Source organism: Spea bombifrons, chromosome 9 (genome assembly GCF_027358695.1).
Source record: "Spea bombifrons isolate aSpeBom1 chromosome 9, aSpeBom1.2.pri, whole genome shotgun sequence".
Taxonomy (NCBI): Eukaryota; Metazoa; Chordata; class Amphibia; order Anura; family Pelobatidae; genus Spea; species Spea bombifrons.
In genome coordinates, this window is record NC_071095.1 from 2,679,745 (window position 1) to 2,702,331 (window position 22,587).

General features: G+C 44.9%; 2 protein-coding genes, 1 long non-coding RNA gene and 1 other non-coding gene across 8 annotated transcripts in view; 3 read left to right on the top strand and 1 right to left on the bottom strand.

Annotated features, from left to right (window-relative positions):
- Positions 1–3,688: 3,688 nt before the first annotated feature.
- Positions 3,689–6,044, bottom strand: GLRX5 (glutaredoxin 5). The gene is made up of 2 exons (XM_053475258.1): positions 5,679–6,044; positions 3,689–4,272 (listed from the first exon to the last, which is right to left on the bottom strand). The coding sequence occupies exons 1-2, from the start codon at positions 5,959–5,961 to the stop codon at positions 4,094–4,096; spliced, it is 462 nt and encodes a 153-aa protein (XP_053331233.1). The 5' UTR covers positions 5,962–6,044; the 3' UTR covers positions 3,689–4,093.
- A 1,102-nt stretch (positions 6,045–7,146) lies between these two features.
- LOC128466756 (small Cajal body-specific RNA 13) lies at positions 7,147–7,414 on the top strand. The gene has a single exon (XR_008345537.1). It is a non-coding gene; the product is annotated as a small Cajal body-specific RNA 13 (non-coding RNA).
- A 325-nt stretch (positions 7,415–7,739) lies between these two features.
- Positions 7,740–8,200, top strand: LOC128504986 (uncharacterized). The gene is made up of 2 exons (XR_008355516.1): positions 7,740–7,903; positions 8,098–8,200. It is a non-coding gene; the product is annotated as an uncharacterized LOC128504986 (long non-coding RNA).
- A 9,077-nt stretch (positions 8,201–17,277) lies between these two features.
- Positions 17,278–22,587, top strand: part of SYNE3 (spectrin repeat containing nuclear envelope family member 3) — a 42,310-nt gene continuing 37,000 nt past the window's right edge. For all 5 annotated transcript variants that reach the window (XM_053475251.1, XM_053475253.1, XM_053475255.1 and 2 more), the window contains exon 1: positions 17,278–17,366. The gene's annotated coding sequence lies outside the window, so the exon portion shown is untranslated. The remainder of the gene's footprint in view (positions 17,367–22,587) is intronic.

Below are 22,587 nucleotides of genomic sequence, written 5' to 3' on the forward strand. Positions count from 1 at the left end.
TGGTGTATATGTTCCAAAAGTGTTAAAGGTCAATGAGCTGATGGAGAAAAACTCTTTACTACAAATAATGCAAAATATTTTATTTGCTTATTATTTTTTAATTGAATTTAAATTTCGAGGTTATCTTCCTCTAATATCTCACAATAACGGTCAATAATTACAGCAAAAAGTAATATGAATAAAGAGAGAGTTTTAATAAAATAGCAAGAAATAGACTTAATTAGAATGAGTTTATTGCAGAGAATGACCAGGTTACCTTTGTATTATACAGAAGAGATGTGGGGCATAGGGCCCCGCAACATTAAAAAACAAAACATTTCTTTCAAAGTCTTTTTTTTCGAAAAGAAATGCTATAATCCAAATCTGATCCCTTCTGCCTGCTTACCAAAGTGAGTCGAAATCAAATGAAATCCCCGCTCCGGGCCTGATTATAAATCTTTGTGTTATGCAGATGATATTGGAATACCTACAGACACAAAAAGAAAAAAAAGCTTCTGTGTGCCTCGCTGATAGCAAAAATGGAGAAAAAAATGAGAAAAAGCTTAATTTATAAAGAAGAATAGAAATTCAATACGGGCTTTTATTCTACAGGAAACTACATTTTGTTAACCTCTGCCAAGACAATTCTTTTACACGAGCCTTATGTTGCAGATTGAAAGCCATTGTTGGATCCAAGGTCATTAGATCACCTAGAGCTTATGGAGTCATTGTTGGACTTTGTATAACGCTCTTTGGGAAAGGTTATCAATTTCGATTCCTGGTTGAATTCCTGGGTGCCCCTTATCCTGAGTTCCCAGTTGGGTTCTCTACTGGCCTTCACTGGGGTCCAGTCCCACCATCCTCGTGTATGGAGTTTCTTGAAGAACAGCCTGATGTTCATGGACAGAAGACAATGTTCCACCAATCACTAAATAGTTTTAACCCGGACTATTTAGTCCACGGATCCACAAAACCCACAATAATGAAAAGTTTCCAGCGTAGAAACCGAATCATTCCTTTCCAATAACTGCTTTGACCCAAACATTCCATCTTCTGCACTGGGTGGAACGACCGGTTCCATGTGGATTAATATCACCGCTGGTTCTTCTTGATCTACCAGTTAATCTCTCGACGACGGTTAGTGGGGAACGTTTTCTTCTGTGGGCCACTAAGCATTTCTAAGCAGATATACTTTTTGTCCTGTGGAAACAGTGGCAACATACGAACAACATAAAGGTTCCATTTAATAATAAATTATATATATATATATATATATATATATATATATATATATATATATATTTATTTGAATTAATAATAATAATAATAAATTATGTTAACATGTATTATTATTAACATTATTATGTATCATTATATTAACAATATTATTTATTATTGTATTATTATTAACATAATAATAATAATAAATAATAATAATAACAATAAAATAATAATAATAACCCATTGGGTTCTCTGTCCCTTTTTCCCAAGTTACTCACACTCTATATATGCTAATATCTTCATAAGAATTATATTGATTGGGAGAAGAAACCCAACAATAAATTCTCTGTAGTTTTCATAAATTGGTTGTAAAAAAAAATGTAAAAAGTGTAAAAGTTCCCTTTTAATAGAGATGCTTGATCTCACTTGCAGCGTGCTGTTTAGTGAATACTGTCTTTCATATACTCACAGAGAACGTTAATATTCTTGGCATAAGGGGACACTTTTACCATCTTTTATTCATTCATTTTTTTTCTTGCCTTAAGACCGCTTCTTGTTTGCTACACTCCCTTTCATTATCTTTTTGCACGAAATTCATAAATATGCAATGATGATAATCTGCAGGGCCTTAGTTTCTAAACTTCATACAAGGCAATTTTGCTGATAATGATTTATGTGAGAAAAAAAGAAATGACTGCTCACTTTTGCTTGACTAGGCGAAAGAATGTAATTAGTAAACAAATGAAACCTATGCTTAGAAATTAAATTTGTCCAATTTGCATTTTATTCAGATCTTAATGCTGGCTATTTTTTTTTTTTAGTAAATTGGGTTGCCAAGGAGAACACTAGCCTCCTAGCAAAGAGAAGATGGGACTGAAAATATACCACCCAAGTGTCCCTATTAAGTAAGGCCAGTCCCTCTTTTCCAGGAGCTCAGAATGATTGCTGGGTTTGAGAGTATCGGCGTTCTGCAGTTTCTAAATTACATTATTTGTCACCATCAATAGTTAACAAATGGTAAAATCAACCAATATTATTATTATCTTTTGTTTATATAGCGCCAACTATACGAAGCGCTTCTTACAATACAGATATTCAAGGGGTATGACAGGACGAGAATTGACAGACTAAGACGAGCTGATACATTTGGTTGAGAGAGTCCTGCTCGTCAGCTTACAATTATTATTATTAGTTTTTTATAGTGCCATCAAACTCTGTAGCGCTGTACAATCTTGAAGATAAAACATGCATTAGTGATATATCAGGAAAATATGCATCACTTCTGTGATGGGAAAATGTGTTCTGCATGAATGTTGATGTTTTCCTTAAAAAACAAAAATATTTTCAATGTGAGCAGTTGCTTGTTGTGTTGAGTAAGGGTAACAATGTTTTCTTTTGGAATAGCAGGCTGACTTTGTATCAGGTCAGAGAGAAGGAACCTCGTCATGGATATCAGATTCTGAAAGCAGGGATTGAAGCATTTTAGTATTTTAAGCGATTAAGAAAAGTCAGATCCATCATTCTTAGCAGGAAGGCTCCTAGCACAGCACTGCCCCCTGCTGGAGAGCAATGGTAGTCACAAAATAAAGCTATTAAAGCAGAAATCCACATTTTTTAAGACCAGCGTCACTTAAAATAGTTTAATCCTGATCTTCAGATTTAAGCAAAAGATTCTATATTCCTTTCATTCCCTTTGGATTTACCCTGCTTAAATTGTGCGCTTACACCCATCTTTTACTTATTTTTTATTTAATATAAATCACTAGAGTGTGTTCTTAAGTTACACTATGCACAAACTATAAGCTTAAAGGGTTAACTTGCATGCGGTGCCCATATTGATGGACACATTAAAAAGAAATTTAATCTTTCTAAAAAAAAATTATATAAATAAAAGGGGATTTACAAAACAGGATACTTTTACAAAATGTAAAAAAAAATAGTTATTTCACCAAAGTACATAACGTTCTTGCGGATTGGTCCGTTCCAATCGTTGCTATGGGGATAAGACCACTTTTTAAATCTGAGCCAGAATCATGTTTATTAATGACCTGTATGGTTTCTTAAGGAAAAAAAATGTTTTTAAAGGTGTATGTCTCCATCTTTAAAATAAAACCTGCAACAAATAACATATTCCAGCATTAACCCCTTAACGACAATGGGCGGTCCTTAAACCCATTGAAAACAATGCATTTTGAGCCCGTACGGGCTTTGTCATTAAGGGGTTAAAGCTGATCTTCCTCCTGGCTGCCCCGTCTACAGTTTAAGGAAGAACCCAAGCTGTTGCGTTGATGTTGTGTTGCGTCTCTTGTCCTTTCGCGTCGGTTTCTTCTATATTTAAAAAGGAAATAAAATCTATATAGCGGTGCAGCCTTCTGGTCTATCACAACCCCCCCCCCATCGCCGCTGACAGCTCCCGTGACCCTCAGCAAACCCCTTTGCGATACTTTGTTGGATATCCCACACCGGACACAGTAAAGGAACACGTGTACATGATAACAAATTCATATATTTATTGTTTACAATATATTCTAGAGTTATATTTGCATCTCTGCAGATCAGTGGTCGTTGCCTTATTATACAGGGTTAACCCTTTTTACTGCCAGAAAGGCCCAGGACATTGGAAAGCACCACCGATTTAACCCATCCAGCGCAACACTGGCATTTCAACAGATAAGCAACACTGGTATTTCGAGTCCCCAACAGGAAAAAAGAAAAAAAGAAAACCTAACATTTTTTTTCCCCTCCCCGTTTCAGAAATTCCACAGATTACGTATGCAGCAAGTGAATTTTACTTGCGCGAGAGTTCACCATATTATATAAGGCTTTTGTGGTGTCAGAAGGGATGGTCGTCGTCATCAAGAGTTCAGTATAGGTTTACAATACGCTCTGCGCTTTATTTCTTCTCTTGGCTCGGCGCTGCGTCCAGTAACGCCGATCGGATTCCCAGCTTCTTCAATTCTTCCACCAGGTCTCCGTTCTGATGCATCTGCAGCAAGATGTCACATCCGCCGACAAACTCTCCATTCAGATACACCTGAGGGATGGTGGGCCAGTTTGAGAAGTTCTTTATCCCTGCAAAGCAGAACATGCAGTGAGTTGGTGGTGGACACACAGAACGGCCCTCCAGCTGAAACGGTAGAGTTTTAAGCGAGTGAGGGTATTTAAGCCTGTATGGCATAAACATAGAATTATGCTGAATGCAGAACAAAAGGGCAGGTCAGGCCGGGTTTCTAGATGGGCAGAGCGGCTATAAATAAAAGGCAACGTGAGCCCTGCGGCTTTGGAATAAAACCGGTTAAGCATAAGCAAGGAGAGGACGTGTACCGGCAGATACGCATAGGGCGACACTAAAGCTATGTTTAAAAGAACAGCATTCTGGCACAGAAGCTCACGGCTCCATGTTTGCTGTTCCTGGATGCCAGAAAACGCCAAGTCACGTTCAGCCCATCGCTGTCAAATCTTCATGCAGCAGACGAGCCAAAGTTGCACAATCCGCCCGTCACTCGGCTCGCTCAGGCAATTGTGTGTCCGGCCGGCGTTACGGCACAACCAAGCATAATCACGCGGGCTTACACTATTACACTATACTATAACCTTCTACAGAACAGAAACATATAGAATAACGCTGTTTGCACGCATAGGTAACAGCAGGTCCAAACACATATCAGGACTATATATCAGACAGTAACCGACTTAAACGTCTTCAGAACATCATTTTTGTCTGTTAGACAGCAGCTTCTTGGATTCAGGATCATAGAAAAGCGATCTGATGGCAGACAAGCTCCGCTCGGCATCATTTTCTTCTGTAGGAACTTAAAACCTTATCCAGTCCTCGGTCCGGGACGATTGCAGCCAGCGAGAGGAACAACGAATCGAGGCGATCCGGTCCGATTGCTATAGTGGTTAAAGCTGTATAATAGCCCATATGCACCATTACTCCGCTTACCTGTCTCCTACCTCCTGCCTATACATCCCCTCCAATATACCCCTGGCACATGCTGCCAGCTCATACACCCCCTGCCCATGTACCCCGATCCCCTCCAATATACCCCTGGCACACACTGCCAACTCTTACGCCCCCTGCCCATATACCCCGATCCCCTCCAATATACCCCTGGCACACGCTGCCAACTCTTACGCCCCCTGCCCATGTACCCCGATCCCCTCCAATATACCCCTGGCACACGCTGCCAACTCTTACGGCCCCTGCCCATATACCCCGATCCCCTCCAATATACCCCTGGCACACGCTGCCAACTCTTACGCCCCCTGCCCATATACCCCAATCCCCTCCAATCTACCCCTGGCAATGCTGCCTGCCCATATACCCCCATCCCCTCCAATATACCCCTGGCACATGCTGCCAGCTCTTACACCCCCTGCCCCTATACCCCGATCCCCTCCAATATACCCCTGGCACAATCTACCAGCTGATGCACTACCGGTCCATAGACACCCCCGACCCCAGTCCATCTCACCCTGTCTGAGGTCCTGGTCCTCCAGTACATTATAGGCCGCATATTCCTCCACCCCGTGCATCCGGAGGATCTGCACCACCGCGTTACTGAAGCCGCACATGGGCTGGGCCGGGGTGCCCTTGATAAACACAACCACCTTGTCCTTCTTCACCAGCTTCTCCAGGTGTTCCGAAGACGCAGAGCCCTGACTCTGCCACCGGCAGCCTGTCAGCAGCAGCGCCCCCCGGCGGGGCCCGGTCTGGCGCAGGAGAGCTGCGGACACTCGGCACAGAGACCAACTCATGTCGGGACCTTCACTCTGAACCTGAGGCACTTAATGCAACCTTCTTGACCCTAATGGGCATCCGTCACAACTCACGTAATCCCGCCCTTAGACTCCGGTCGTTGGACTGATATGTGGGTGGCATGAATTTATGAACAAAATGCTGATTGGAGGGAGAAGCTGATTACGCACACTATCTTACACATCGGATTCGCTTATTGTTGTGCATGGGGCGTGGCTAAGTGGATTTCCCTTCGCTTAGTGATGGTAATTCGGTGTGAGCCGCCAGTGGACGCGGCCATGTTGGTGTGGGAGAGAGCCTCCTCAGGAGGGTAAGTTGAGCGTTCTGGTGATAGCGCGCGGTGTAATGTATAATTTATAACAATTTCATTTGGGTAATGTGAATTCAGGAAAAATCCAATTACTTTTTGGAGTGAGGGGCTTGTGAACGGTTAGGGGTAGAATGCAGACACCAGGGGTATTCTGGGAGCTCGCAGGGCTTTTACGCCAGTCGTTTTGGTGCAAAAACATAGTGTTCAGGGCCGCTGTCAGAAATCTTCGTTCCCGGTACAAACCTGCAGACAGGGGCCCGCCTGCCCCATGGCCACAATGGAGCCACAGTGCACCATTCACTGAAAGCGGGCATCTGGGGCACAAAGACTCCAAGCCCAGTCTTGAGTAGTAGCCTTCTAGGGCCAACGAGGGTCTCATGTGCCAGATCAGGGAAGCTTGGGGGGCTCCCCCTGCTTGCTAGGGCCCCATGCTTGGGTACTGGCTGTAACCCCTCTGATGGTGGCCCTGGTTTCCAGGAATCTCAATTGAACATCCATTGTACTGCTTGTTTTGAGGCAACGATGCGTAGAATTCTCGGTCTGCTTCTGGCTCTCCATTTACTTTCCCCTCCAGCTCAGTGAAGCTAAATAGAGAGCCGGAAGCAGACCGGGAATTCTGTGCATCGCTGCCTCAAAAACAAGCAGTCTAATGGATGTTCAATTGAGATTCCTGGACCTGTGCTGGGATATCCAAACATCACGTTCTGTTTGTGGCCCTCGAGGGGTGGAGTTATGCGGCTATAGGACCCATGGGGGGGGTTGTCGCACGTCCTCGATGTATCGATGCCAGTTAACGTATAATTCCTTGTTTAGTTGACGGGCGCTCTCGGTTTGCTGTCTGACTCCGCGCTCTCCGTGTTCCCCGCGTGCTTGGGCTCTGCGGTCTGTTATCGGCCCCGCGTTGCGTTGTACTCGGGGTCTCCAGACTTGCAGAAAGAATATTTTTCTTCCAGAGGAAGCCGAGACATAACTGTGAAAGTATCAGCAAGCGTATGTGCTATATTCCTCTGACACTTTGATCTGTTGCCACGGCGATAATAACTTTTCTCATGTTATTATCAATCCATCAACAGATAGAATAACGCAGGTGGATATTATTTACAGAATGAAGCTTTCTGCTAAACACTAAAACTGCTACAAACTCGCAATGTATTGAATGCAGCTTTTCGAACGATATGTTCTACGTTTTTCCTAATTCTTTATTTTATTTTATTTTTTTTATTTTGTTTTCCTAGGAATCTCCCCGGCAACACGACGTATCATAACACAAACCTCAGTTGTTCTTCATCACCATCCCGTGTACATTTCTATGTATCTTGCACATACATGTAGTTAAACTTGAGCTTTATCGGCATTGTTTGCAGGGTACATTTTAAACATGACTTGATCTCTGGACTTGTGCTGGTGGTTAATGGTGCAGTTGGGTAATATCAGGGTAGATCTGTCTATGACAACTCAATCCTCCAGTAAGGACTGGGGTCTCCAGTAAGGATTGTAGGGTCCCAGAAGAACCATTAGTTAACGTGTGCCTATGAGCATACCTGGTAACTCTCTGGGGTTGCCCTCAAGTCTCTGGGTTTTTGCCCCAGTCTCAGGGTGAAGGGGCAGGCGATCATATAGAAGACTCACAGGTTGTGCATTTGCTCCCAGTATGTTATGGCTGATAGCCCTGCTTGAGTGCAGGTGACTCAATTAAGTCCATCTTTAAATAATGACAAGTCGAGGCTTAAAATCTCCATTCGTATAACACCAGTTGCCCTGAGATATTTCAGACGAGGCCCTATCCCAATAGAAATGAGGTCCGATCAAACCGTACGCTAATAAGCCAGCAAAATCCTACTTATGGATCCCTTGTGTTTTTGAGACAGATGTGTTTTGTAATGTCTTAAAGGCATGTATTTCAAATCCTATATTAAACATCTGACCTTATGAATTCCGTGCAGAGTTCTGTGTATTAATGCAATATTAGTACGTAGCAATGCAATTTATTATATATATATTTTATTTATTTTTTTCCCCACTGGCCACTTTATTAGGTACACCTGTTCAATTGCTTGTTAACACAAATAGCGTATCAGCCAATCGCATGGCAGCAACTCAATGCATTTAGGCATGAAGATGTGGTCAAGACAACTTGCTGAAGTTCAAACGAAGCATCAGAATGGGGAAGAAAGGGGATTTAAGTGACTTTGAATGTTGGTTGTTGGTGCCAGACGGGCTGGTCTGAGTATTTCGGAAACTGCTGATCTACTGGGATTTTCACGCAGAACCATCTCTAGGGTTCACAGAGAATGGTCCAAAAAAGAGAAAATATCCAGTGAGCGGCAGGTGTGTGACGGAAATTCCGTGTTGATGTCAGAGGAGAATTGGCAGACTGGTTTGAGATGACAGAAAGGCAAGAGTAACTCAAATAACCCCTCGTTACAACCAAGGTATGCAGAACACCATCTCTGAACGCACAACACGTCAAACCTTGAAGCAGATGGGCTACAGCAGCAGAAGACCCCACAGGGTGCCTCTCCTGTCGGCTAAGAACAGGAAGCAGAGGCTACAATTCACACAGACTCACCAAAATTGGACAATGGAAGACTGGAAAAACGTTGCCTGGTCTGATGAGTCTCAATTTCAGCTGCGACATTCAGGTGGCAGGGTCAGACTTTGGTGTAAACAACATGAAAGCATGGATCCATCCTGCCTTGTATCAACAGTTCAGGCTGGTGGTGTAATGGGGTGGGGTGGGGTGTTTTCTTGGCACACTTTGGGCTCCTTAGTACCACCTGAGTATCACTTAAATGCGACAGCCTACCCAAGTATTGTTGTTGACCATGTCCATTCCTTTATGACCACAGTATCCAGCAGGACAATGCTCCGTGTCACATCATCTCAAACTGGTTTCTTGAACATGACACTGAGTTCACTGAACCCCAACGGCCTCCACAGTCACCAGATCTCAATCCAATAGAGCACCTTCGGGATGTGGTGGAACGGGAGATTCGTATCATGGATTTGCAGCCGACAAATCTGTGCAACTGTGTGATGTCATCATGTCCATACGCACCAAAATCTCTGAGGAATGTTTCCAGCACCTTTGTAGAAAGTATGCCACGAAGGAAGAAGGCAAAAGGGGCCCCGACCCTATACTAGCAAGGTGTACCTTTATAAAGTGGCCAGTGAGTGTATATGGTACAGTAGGGTGCATGAGAGCTGTGCCTAAATGGGACCATGTTTTAGTTGAATCAACATTGTAATATCGGATCGAACTGTCTGGTGGGGACTCATAATTATAAACAGCCACAGCTCTCTTGCAAACTCTCCTGTCAACTCTTCCTTTAGTGATCTAATCCCAAACCAAGCAGACGTTGGGCGATCCTGTACGGGGGATACAGGTTTTTTATGTTGAAATTTATTATAAAGATGTTACCGGAGGAAACCTGCCGCCAGAGTCTGGATGAGTTGAGCCGCTTGGTCAAGGAGTTTGTTAGAAGGTGAGACACAGGGAACATGGTGATGATTCTGGATCTTGTAGTTTTTTTTTTTTAGCATAGGACCCGGGATGAAGAAGTGCTCTATAGAAGTGTTGGGGCCGCGTCTTTAAATTTGGTGAGTTGCGGCTAGGACGGTGTCTGTTTCAGGACCAGGGTTAGCGATATCCCAGTTATTAGGGCTTTAGTTTACTCTCAGATTGTATCGTAATTGACGAAAGCTCGCTCTGTATCCAGTAAGACACTTTGATTATCAGTAATTAATTGTTTCGCAACATAGTTGTCTTCCACCCCCTCTGCCCGGACCAACTGTTTTGCCAAAAGTATTGCGCTTTTTGATGGAGACAGTTGGTGGAGGTGCAGCGGGTGGCAGGCCAGCTGGTGTGACCTCCTGCGGTAGTTGTCCACAGCAGCTGGTGTCACCGTACGGCTAACACAATGGAATGGTGTGTGTTACTTTATGACAAAAGGGAGTCGAGGAGAAAACCTATAGCAGTGTATGTCCTTCAAGCACAATAACGGGTATAAAGGGCTAGAAACATCTGAAGGGCCTTATTGGATTGTAAGCTTTGTGGGCCACCTCTCCTGACATCCAATGTGTGTATATATAGTACCAGCCTATTCTATATTTTCATTTTCTTTGAGTAGAAGTTCTGGTGCAAAGCAAAATTCCACCCCCTGCTTACATTACCAGCACTCGTACCTAGATGGAGCTGCAAGGCAGGGAGAGGGAGAGCTGCGGGTTTCCTTTTTACTATTATTTGGCTTTAAGTCTTCTCTTCTCCTAGAATCCATTTCCCAGAATCCTTAAGGAGACCTTTTCTCTGCTTGGAGACCTGAAGTCCTCCGATGCGCATTCTGTAGCCGAGTGGCCTCTTAATTAGACGTCCTCCATGGATCCTGCAAGGCGGCACATATTTCTAATGCGGCCCCGGTCATTTGAAACCTCTATACATATATATATATATCCAGGGAGAGAGTACCATAGACAAGTACGTTTAACACTTCATAAATAGAATGCACCCCTTTGGCCATCTGCACGAAGATAAAATATATAAAACATATAATGTTCTCAGGGAGTGTAAGTGTGTGATTTGTGAGAAGCGGTAGAAGTTATGCAAGTAGGACATTTTAATAGGTATCGGGCTGTCCTGTATCTGAGAGATTTCTAAGAACTGATTCTTTGAGTTTGAGGTTTTTTTACGGCAGGAAGACCCGGTTAGACTAGATGGGCCACTGATGCTTATCTGTCATCGCAGAGGGATAGCTGGTACGAAGAAGTTTCTCTAAGTGGGTTAGGCAGGGTCTTGGTGGCTTATGTCTAGAAAGGACAGATTAGGTGGGTCAGGTGGTCCTTGGTGAGCAGTCTCCCCGCCCCCCCCAACCTTGTGTCATGCGTTTATCTGCTTGTCGAAGCTTTCTCTTCACGCCATCGTTTAAAGGGATTAGTTACAAGGACAGCGATCTCTAGCACAAGCCTGACGAACCACCGCGCTAACCGCTCCGAGGCAGCTTCATAAACCGAACGCTGGTTTATCCTATAAACTATAAAGCTATTATAAACCCAAACCACGGGCACCTAATCCTATCTCGCCCCAGTACGGTATAGATCATAATTGTATATTTTTATCCGAGAATCCTAATCATTGTACCGGTAGAAGGTTGTCCGTCTTTCTACATGTAGTAGCGGCCGGTGCGGTTCTTGGCTCTGTCGGTACTAATCCACCCGAATGAGCCGATTTACCAGGCTGTGGGTAGCGGACGTTGCCAGCGGCGCACCTGAGCTAGTCCACAAATAAACCTTGGAACGTTTAATATCCTTTTTGCTTTATGTTTTCAGAACATTAGCCAGCCGGAGCTTATGTCTCCTCCGCTGCTGTGAAAACGAAGGTACTCTAAATTTAATCTCCAGCTGTCGGTATACGGGGACGCGGTAACCCGATCCGCTAATGTCTGCCGCACGGACGGATCTTGGCGTTGGGGAAAGCTGGAGGCGAGCCACTAGAATAATACTTAAACCCGTGATCTGATTGCAATATTAGAAATATTATATAAATTGGAATGTTACATGGAAATTGTGCATTTTCACTTTTATTAGTCTAATCTCTAGCGTCTTGTCACTGATGACCTCTTGGGGGTGAAGCCAAGTGGCTCTGCAGAGTGTTTCACACTGAAAGACTCTGCAGGCGGTAAAAGGACTGTTAGATGTAATAAAAGGAACAGTTGTATAAAAATAATTAATATATTTTATTTATATAAAGCCAGCAGTTTACACAACTTTTTACAGTCAAAGGGTCTGTCTTTTCCTGTCCTGTCCAAAACCTGTGATGGCGAGCCTATGGTACAAGCGCCCCAATGGGGGTGCCAAGGCCTCGGATTGTGGCACGGGGCCAGGTTGCCGACTGACTGGTTCATTTTTTTTTTAAATCTGGCAAAATAAAGGGAGCATGAGGTCTGTTTATACGGACCTCTGATTCACTGCTCCCTCGCAAAGCGTGCTGGCTGTCTATGCTGAGCACCGGGATTGCTTAATCTCAATATATTTATATACGTTTTAAATTAAACCGGATGAGAGAGGTGTTTCCTCGTACGGAGCCCTCGTGCTGCTGCCGCTGCCCTTCCTTAAGATATGAAAAAGAAGGGTTAAAATGTAATGCAGATTATTCTTTAAATTGCTGCATTTATACTCCAGCAGAGTCTATATATACTGTATATGTTGCCAAAATAAACTCTGCCATACTGAGTAATGCATGTGAGTGAGTGTATGCACAGGTTGAAAAGGCACTGCGCATGTTAGGGGTCAAGTATAGTTAAAATGATACCATTTATTGGCTAACTGAGAGTTTGATTGCGAGCTTTCGAGACCAAGTTGTTAGGTCCCTTCCTCAGGCATTAATGAAGCTAACACAGACTTATCTAAATGCAAAAGCACAATTCACACATTAACAAAGACATTAGATAAACACAGAGGTATTGGGGAATTTGTTCAGCAGTAAATTAGTTGGACTAGTAGAGATCCAATGGACAGATATGGTTCAATCAAAGCATCGTTGGTCAGTTCACTCCCTGGTTAGAGGGGCCATAAAACCATTAGACATATGCCAAACAACTTGGTCTCGAAAGCTCGCAATCAAACTCTCAGTTAGCCAATAAATGGTATCATTTTAACTATACTTTTCTCCTGTTTTCTCAACGGCTAACACGGTACAAAACCTTTTTATCATGTTAGGGGTCGGCACCAATATGCATCGATGGCGCTTTGAGGTCTGCAACTCAGCTTCATGCAGAAAATCGCCATCGCTGTCCTAAACTACTAACTGAACTGCTGCACATACCGTATATACGTTATTAGGAAGTTAATTGTTCTGCCTAATTACATGTCCTCATTATGAATGAACATATGGCGGCACATGTAGCCTGCCGGGACGCCGACGGTAACCTACATTGTGTTCAGGACACGGGGCTGCCAGACGCTGTTTAATGAACACAATCCAACCAAACCGGGGCTTTACATCTAATTGTGCATCATCTGCTCCTTATCCTCAGGTGAGCGGATGACCTTGTTTTCTTGCAATCATCCCCTTATCCCTTGAAAACTTGTGTTAGTGATCGCTAATTCTATTTGTTCCCAGGAATGCTTTTGATTGTTGTTTTTCCCAACCTGCACCTGTTATTATTTTGCTGACTATACATATATACTGTGTGTGTATGTATATATATATATATGTATATATGCATGCGCACACTACCACCATTCAAAAGTTTGGAAATTTCCTGGGTTTTGAAAGAAAAGCAAGAAATCCAGTGCAGCCGGGGTTAATGTTGTGGAGGCAGCATGCAGACTGTCGGACACCTTAGGGAGCATTTTTACATATAAAAAATATAAATGGCAGTCATTATAGGTGTAAAAGGAGTTAAAGTGATCTGGCCAGTTGAGTTCAGGCGCTCACAGAAAGGACAGGCGGAGGCTTTTATTTAATTGCACATCTAGCCCCCTGAAGGGCAGCCGTACAGCCGTAACCAGCGTATTACCGCGAAACAAGTCCTTTCTGTTCATAAATAACGTGTGATAAGATCTGTAACGGAAACCTGAAGCTTTTGTTTAATGTGAGGCTTTTTGAAATTTTGTTGTAAGCGTGATGTCATCGGCCCTCTAAGAACTGTGTGTCTCCCCCCAATACTTTGTTACAACCTGTAGTTACTTACATCTCTACCGTGCATCTTCATCCCCAATGTAACCTTCATAGGCTTCATCACAGCATTAAACCCTCCGTTTTCTTATCAAAGAGGCATTTTCTTGTGATTATTCAAGCTACGTGGATTTAAACTATTTTACCCCTAGGGCTAGACGAAGGCGTGTCAGCACCTGGAATCCCCTTTACCCAAATATATCCCATTTACGACAAATGTTATAAATCGTAGCTGGAAACGGCTGATTTCTAAAGGAATCTCTTCATAGGCGTACAGAGGCCCTTTATCACTCCCATCACTCCTGTGTTCCAATGGCCCTTTATCACTCCCATCACTCCTGTGTTCCAATGGCCCTTTATCACTCCCATCACTCCTGTGTTCCAATGGCCCCCTTTATCACTTCCATCACTCCTGTGTTCCAATGGCCCTTTATCACTCCCATCACTCCTGTGTTCCAATGGCCCCCTTTATCACTCCCATCACTCCTGTGTTCCAATGGCCCTTTATCACTCCCATCACTCCTGTGTTCCAATGGCCCCCTTTATCACTCCCATCACTCCTGTGTTCCAATGGCCCTTTATCACTCCCATCACTCCTGTGTTCCAATGGCCCCCTTTATCACTCCCATCACTCCTGGGTTCCAATGGCCCTTTATCACTCCCATCACTCCTGTGTTCCAATGGCACGCGGTGTTTGCTGATCCAAGTTGAAGCTCAAAAGGCTGATTGCTTGTTAGACATTAGCATTTGTGTTACAGACAGAAATGTCCTTGTTTTCTATGAAATCAGCTCAGTGACTCCAAACTTTTGACTGGTAAGGGAGGGTGTTTTGTTTTTTTCCCCCAAGAAATTCTGAATGTAAATCTCTGCCCCAGGCCAGAAGGCCCCCGGTTTTCAGGCTCCAGACAGGTACAGGCAGGACGTACGCTTTGTAGAAGGTTCAGCTGTTCAGGCGGGAGATCACATCGCTCACCTCCTCGGAGTCATTCCATCAGTCGTTTAATGCTTCTGCAGGAACAGTATGGCGGGAAGGGGAATGAGAGAGGATATCATTCAGATATATATGAGAAAAAGAGGGTCTTTCTAATTGGACCATATGATGGGTTTCTATGGTGATAAGACCACTTCTAAAACTTTAAACCAGAATGCGCTTCGGTCCAGCATTGGTTGTTAGACTTTGTTACGAAAACTTTGTTGAAAGAAAAGCAAATTCTGTCCATTACAATAACATGAAATGGATCAGGAATCCAGAGCAGACGGGGTTAATGTTGTAAACGACTATTGTAGCTGGAAATAGCTGGTTTTAAATGAAATCTCTTCATAGGTGTACAGAGGCCCTTTATCACTCCCATCACTCCTGTATTCCAATGGCCCTTTATCACTCCCATCACTCCTGTGTGCCAATGGCCCTTTATCACTCCCATCACTCCTGTGTGCCAATGGCCCTTTATCACTCCCATCACTCCTGTGTTCCAATGGCCCTTTATCACTCCCATCACTCCTGTGTTCCAATGGCCCTTTATCACTCCCATCACTCCTGTGTTCCAATGGCCCTTTATCACTCCTGTGTTCCAATGGCCCTTTATCACTCCCATCACTCCTGTGTTCCAACGGCCCTTTATCACTCCCATCACTCCTGTGTTCCAACGGCCCTTTATCACTCCCATCACTCCTGTGTTCCAATGGCCCTTTATCACTCCCATCACTCCTGTGTTCCAATGGCCCTTTATCACTCCCATCACTCCTGTGTGCCAATGGTCCTTTGGCCTGTATTTTATATATCTGTATATTAGATTTGTGCGAATGGGGTAAATTTGTTTTTCACTTTTGATCCGTTTGTTTTCGGACAATGAATTTCCTGCCTTTCTGGTACGGATGAGATTTGTTTTCTCGCGCGTTCTCTCAACGTATTCCTGGGGAGATGTGCGTTCTGATTCATAGGAATTTTTATGTATGAGTATGTATATGTGTGTGCGTGTGTGTATATATATATATATATATATATATATATATATATATATGTATGTATATGTGTGTATACATACTGTATGTGTGTATTATTTAGTGCTGTTTAGTGAATAGGGTCTTTTACGGCTTGGCACAGGTGCTATTGAGAAGCGCAGCGTGCCTGTAGGGGGTCCGCAGCCGCTCTCCCTGGGATTACTGTCCCCAGCAGCACATGCTGTGTAACCAGACGCTGTCACAGCACATGTCTGAGCAAATGCAGGGACCGAACCCGGCACGGCCCTCGGGGCCAGGCTTACCAAACACAAGCCGCCTGCGTGTCGCTGTTACCGGTGGCGTTACTTTCAGGCTCTGTGTGTAGCTTTCCACGCTCCCCATTATTATATTTAAAGGGGACCCCCGCGTCTTCCTGGGGGGCTCAGTAGGTAATAGGTAGAGTGAGCCAGAAGTTTTGCTTTGATCCCCCTCCGTGTGATCGGCCGCTGGGTCTTCTTTCTTCACCGATTTTCCTACCCCCCCCAGGTCACATCTCCCAGCCTGACTTTGAACTAAACATTTTAGACCTAATCAAGTTTTACGGAGAGGGTGGTAGATAAATGGAACAGCCTCCCAGCAGAAGTGGTAGAGGTTACAAACCGGAGGCGCAACCACCAGAGTCTCTTCCTCGCTGCCGTCCAGACGTAAGCCATGTTTGCTGGATATGAGTCGCTTGTAAGAGGGTCTGGGCTCTGTTGTGGCTCTCCTGTGGCCCCCTGTTGTGGCTCTCCTGTGTTTCTCCAGGGCCACACCTTCACAATAATGCATTGGGAGTCAAGGTAGGCAGGTGGGAGACTGTTGTGCCCTGCAGCCCCTCCACAAGCTGGGCCCCATACAACTGTACTGCTGATGCTGCACTGTATAGTGATAAGGAGTATGCATGTGAGGGATACGCGGCGCTGTATAGTGATATGGAATATGCGTGTGAGGGATACGCGGCGCTGTATAGTGATACGGAGTATGTATGTGGGGTATACGCGGCGCTGTATAGTGATACGGAGTATGTATGTGGGGTATACGCGGCGCTGTATAGTGATACGGAGTATGTATGTGGGGTATACGCGGCGCTGTATAGTGATACGGAGTATGTATGTGGGGTATACGCGGCGCTGTATAGTGATACGGAGTATGTATGTAGGGTATACGCGGCGCTGTATAGTGATAGAGTATGCAGGGATGCTGATTACACTACGGTTGCAGAACCCCCTTCATCTTGCCGCCCTTACCCCGGTCTGAGCTCCAGGCTTACTGTACTTGCCCTGCTCTGACTCCCGGCGGCCCCTCTATCTAACCCCCCCCCCCCGCTGTGACAGGAAGGAGGGCGGGGCCTGTGTCTGTAACGCATTTGAAATCCGGTCCCCGCTGCTTGATCCGGCGGGGCTGGGACATCACACGGCAGGCTGCGGCGGGACTGGCCCGGGGTAAGTGCCTCAGTATACGGGGGCAACGGGACTGGCTTTACTGACTGTGTAACTGGGTATACTGGTGTAATATAACGAGCTGTACAGACTGTGTAACTGGGTATACTGGTGTAATGTAACTGGGTATACTGGTGTAATGTAACTGGGTATACTGACTGTGTAATGTAACTGGGTATACTGACTGTGTAATTGGGTATACTGACTGTGTAACTGGGTATACTGGAGTAATGTAACCGGGTATACTGGTATAGTGTAATGAGCTATGCTGACTGTGTAACGTAACTGGGTATACTGGTGTAATATAAGCCACACTGACTGTAACTGGGTATACTGGTGTAATCTGTCATGTTTTTGGTAGACAGTGTGCGGCTGTACCCTACAGAGTGGCGTAATGTCACTGGTTGTATATGATGTAGTTGTACTGGTGTACACGGTGTGGTTAAGCTGGGTAGTGTCACTGGGGTGTACTGGGTGTCACTGTATTTATACAGTAAATGTGCGGCAGTCACCGTGGAGTGAGCCAATAGAATGTAACCTCTGCGCAGTAGTGAATACCTGGCAATGCCACCCTGTTGGGCCGTGTATCTGACGTTGGAGTCATTTTCTCCCCAGACAGGCTACTCCTGGAGGGACTTTATTCGAGTCCCCGGCGTGGAGGGCAGCCGAGTTCGTCTCCTTCTGGAGAGGAGATAAACCTTTTTCCTTGGGGATATACATTTTAGCGGCAGAGGCCAAGAGGTTCAGCAGCATCTCGGGTCTGCTGTGTTTTGGGTTTTTGCTTCATAATAATTCCAGGTCGTGTTCAATGTTTTTAGGGCGATTTCCTTTATTTTTGGTATTATGCTTTAGATTATAAATGCATTACTGGGAGTACATGCGCCGCGCGTACAGAGCTCATCCTGGCTTACCGTCCAGTGCTATTTCTATTATGTTTCTGATTTGCTCCCATATCACATCTGCCTGCGCCAAGGTGGACCCGGACTGGCCATCTGGCAAACCGGGCATATGATTAGGGCAGATCCCCTCTTGGGCGATCAAGATACCCCCCCCCCCTCCGCCCCGGTGCGGAATGGGTCATCTCCCCAACCAGCCATGGCGCCGGGATATGATGTCATATTCACCCGCTCGCCATTTATTGCATTCAGGATGCCAACTGTGGAGTCAATTCCCTGGGTGGAATACTCTGTCAGAGTGCGGCTGTGTGTTTTGAGACAATGGCCCCGATCTGCCCCTAGGACAGGTAAGTATGGGACGCCATTGGCCGGAGGACCGCTGGCATCTGCCTGGTGGCAGCTCCCGCAATACACAAACAATAAAGATACTTTTATACTTTTAGGACACGTGATGAATATCCGGTTTGTGGAATTCGGTGTGAAAGGTGGCACTTCCCCTTTAAATCAGTTTGTTTTTATCATGGAGTAGAATAATACACACTGATACCCGCTGGCTGAATGTGTGTGTGTGGGTAGCGTGTGTGTAGTGTGTAGCGTGGTTGGAGCGCGCATGCTCTGTGTGTGTGGCAGCTTGCAAGGTTTCAGCTGTCACGTCTCCCCTCCCCATGGCCCGCTTTAGCCATATGCAGACTGAGTAGGAGCCTTTCAGCCTCGGGGCGGAATAACCAGCATTCCTGCATGTCACCGCAGCCAGGAATCTTCCTCCTTGTGTTGCTCTGCTGCGCGGTCTATCTAAAAGAGCTCAAGTTCTTGCACAGTGCGCATGTCATTGACTTTTTTGAATGATTTAAAAAAAAAAAAAAAAAATTATTTATACAAAAAACTATAAATCAGACAGAGCAGCGGAAATAGTATTTTTTTTTTTTTTTTTATTTCATTTTTTTGGTGATAGAGCCTGGTCCTCTACAGGTCCCGGCTTCCCCGGAGACGAGCTTTCCCGGAGCTCTTAAAAGTGGGCCCCTCCATGGAAGATTTCAGTGAAAGGGCCACAAAGTTCTGGCCCTTCTGGTCAGGGAGGGAAGGAAGGGGCTGCATATTCCTTTGAGGAGCGCGGCCCCTAAAGAAAAGCAGAAAGAGACCTGGTGTCTACCGTGACCTTCCGGCATGTTTTGGCAAATCCCCCCCCCCCACCCCACACACAATATAGGTGCCAAACCACAGATGTGTTGCAGTTAACGGCCCATTTCGGCAGTTTTTTCACCTTTTTTGAGGCTGCTTCCCGGTGAAAGCGCTGCGTCACGGCTCCGTACCATAGTGTCACGGATTGCTTATTATACAGATTAGAATGGGATGGAGGATTTGATGGGAAAGCTGCCTAAATTTGTACAGAATTTGAGGTCATCAACTCAATAACCAATCAGGGAGAAGGCTTAACCTTCTATAATCCTGCTGCAAACCTGGCCTGAGATGACCCCGAACCCAAATAAAATGGCCTGTATGTTCTGTGTAACGGATAATCGATACATTAGATAACCCACGATACGGGACGCTGTTATCAAAATAAAGTCTCCTGTCAAAAATATTTACATAGATGTTGCAATTTTTCGTGTTTACATTATAAGCATCCGGTGCAAACGGGGTCCATACGCTATAACCATGAGCTGCAGCGTAACACGCAGATGTACTGCCCAAAAGTTTGGGGTCACTTACAAATGTCCTGGTTTTGAAAGAAAAGCAAATTCTGTCCATAACAATAACATGAAATGGATCAGGAATCCAGCACAGACGGGGTTAATGTCGTAAACGACTATGGTAGCTGGAAATAGCTGATTTTTAATGGAATCTCTTCATAGGCGTACAGAGGCCCTTTATCACTCCCATCACTCCTGTGTTCCAATGGCCCTTTATCACTCCCATCACTCCTGTGTTCCAATGACCCTTTATCACTCCCATCACTCCTGTGTTCCAATGACCCTTTATCACTCCCATCACTCCTGTGTTCCAATAGCCCTTTATCACTCCTGTGTTCCAATGGCCCTTTATCACTCCCATCACTCCTGTGTTCCAATGACCCTTTATCACTCCCATCACTCCTGTGTTCCAATGACCCTTTATCACTCCCATCACTCCTGTGTTCCAATGGCCCTTTATCACTCCCATCACCCCTGTGTTCCAATTGCATGCCATGTCTGCTGATTTTTTTTTTTTTCCCCAAGAAATTCTGAATGTAAATCTCTGCCCCAGGCCAGAAGGCCCCCGGTTTTCAGGCTCCAGACAGGTACAGGCAGGACGTACGCTTTGTAGAAGGTTCAGCTCTTCAGGCGGGAGATCACATCGCTCACCTCCTCGGAGTCATTCCATCGGTCGTTTAATGCTTCTGCAGGAACAGTATGGCGGGAAGGGGAATGAGAGAGGATATCATTCAGATATATATGAGAAAAAGAGGGTCCTTCTAATTGGACCATATGATGGGTTTCTATGGTGATAAGACCACTTTTAAAACTTTAAACCAGAATGCGCTTCGGTCCAGCATTGGTTGTTAGACTTTGTTACGAAAACGCATGCGCAAGTCTAGCTGTCATATATTTACAATTTACATATCATTTTTAGTTCGCTTTTCCTGATATCCCTACTTATACCGTAACGCTTGAGTTTTGCATAAGTGCAAACCTATACATTCCCGGACACAAAAGGTTAATGTGTACCCGGGCCTCTGCATGTGTGTGCATGCGCAGACAGCATCATTGCTTCTATCGCCTTTTCATTTGGATTAAAGATATTTTGACCCAAAAGGGTGTTTAAACAAAAATTCATAAACAAAATCATTTTGCTCTTTAATAAAATACAATTTAAAAAAGTGCTGTATATATCATATATTTTATATTCTTTATATATACATACAAATATTTGCATCTTAAATTGTGTTGAGATTTTGCACCAGTAGAAATTTACATACGTTCAGAAAATGTGATTTGGGCTTATTTGCGTAGATTGTAAATTTTACATACTTTTTCAAATAAGCAACTTTAATGATCCTTAAACAAAAGGGTTAAAACTCAGCATCTGACACCCCGTACGCCGTGCCTGTAAACGAGAAAGGAAACTCGTTAACTTAAACAAAGACTCTTTATCGCGGGCTCAGCCTTGTGTCTTGGCTTTCACCCAACAGGATGCCCTGAAGCCTGGCACTGCCACTTATATGCCCCCCCCGGTGATCGGATGCCTTAAAGGGACGGCTTACTGCCCCACGCCGTCTCCCCAGCCATGAATGCTTATGTTAAAGGGACCCTCCAGCCATCATATGCACGTTAATACATATAGAATACATATAAAAGCACTAGGATCCCCCCAATGCGCATGCAGACAATGCTCACCTCCAGACAGATCCAGGGCCGGCTTACGGGAATGTACTATGGGGTCTAACGGGACCCCCGGGGTCATTCATAGAAACTATTTCCATTGATTTCAATGCAGCTTCTCCTTAAATTCCTGCATGCATGCGAAGGGGTGCTCTGAAATGACCTTTGACCCAAACTGCACCATTTTTGGTAAATATGATGTATAGAGACACTGCGTACCGGCCGAGTAGACGCCCCGGGGTGAGGATGCTCAGTATGTTTTTCGGCTGGGACCCGTCACGAGCTACAGGATAATTGTCTGCGACGAGCTGACACCTGATCTGGTTTTCCTCCCCGCCGGGTGAAGGATAAGCCACGGCTGAAACGAGCCTCCAACCTCCCGCAGGTACACGGGTGCCGCGGAATAACCGGCTCTCTGCTTTAGAAAGATCTTTCCGGTGTTCGGTTTCGTTCCGTCCGCCTTACCTGCAGAACGTCACAGGGTGCCCAGCTGGCAGCTACGATGCGAGTCGTCGCTTCACCGTCGGGGGCCTCCATTGATATATTATTGATTTTATAGCTGGCCTGCTCTCCCCCTGGCCCCGAGAATCTGTGGGTTTGCTCCAGTCGGTAGAGCTCATGTATTTGTGTACAATAGGTGCATGCGCGAGTGTCGTGAATACCTGTGCTGATGTAATCCTGGTACGTTATTCATATGGTCTTTATATTAGCCAGAGCTTGAGGTTAATTGTCATCCAAGCCTTGTTTCAGGTGTGTATGTACACTAGTCTCTGCCATGCATGTTACAGGGCCCTATAATCAAGGGTTCCACGTTCTATTAAACCAAACTAGGCTGCGATCCGCTCCGCTGTAGTTCCTTTCTGATGAAGATTAACGTGACGGCCCTCACCCTGGTATGCGGGGCCAGGGGCGCAAAGACAGTGCCTACCCCTCAAAAGATTGGGGCAAACTAAGTGGGCATCGATACAA

Excerpts from the sequence above, each read along its gene's own strand:
- GLRX5 (XM_053475258.1), bottom strand. The coding sequence starts at position 5,961 with ATGAGTTGGTCTCTGTGCCGAGTGTCCGCAGCTCTCCTGCGCCAGACC. Across the intron at positions 4,273-5,678 it reads GGACCAGGACCTCAGACAGG|GGATAAAGAACTTCTCAAAC; the intron begins GTGAGATGGACT and ends TCTGCTTTGCAG.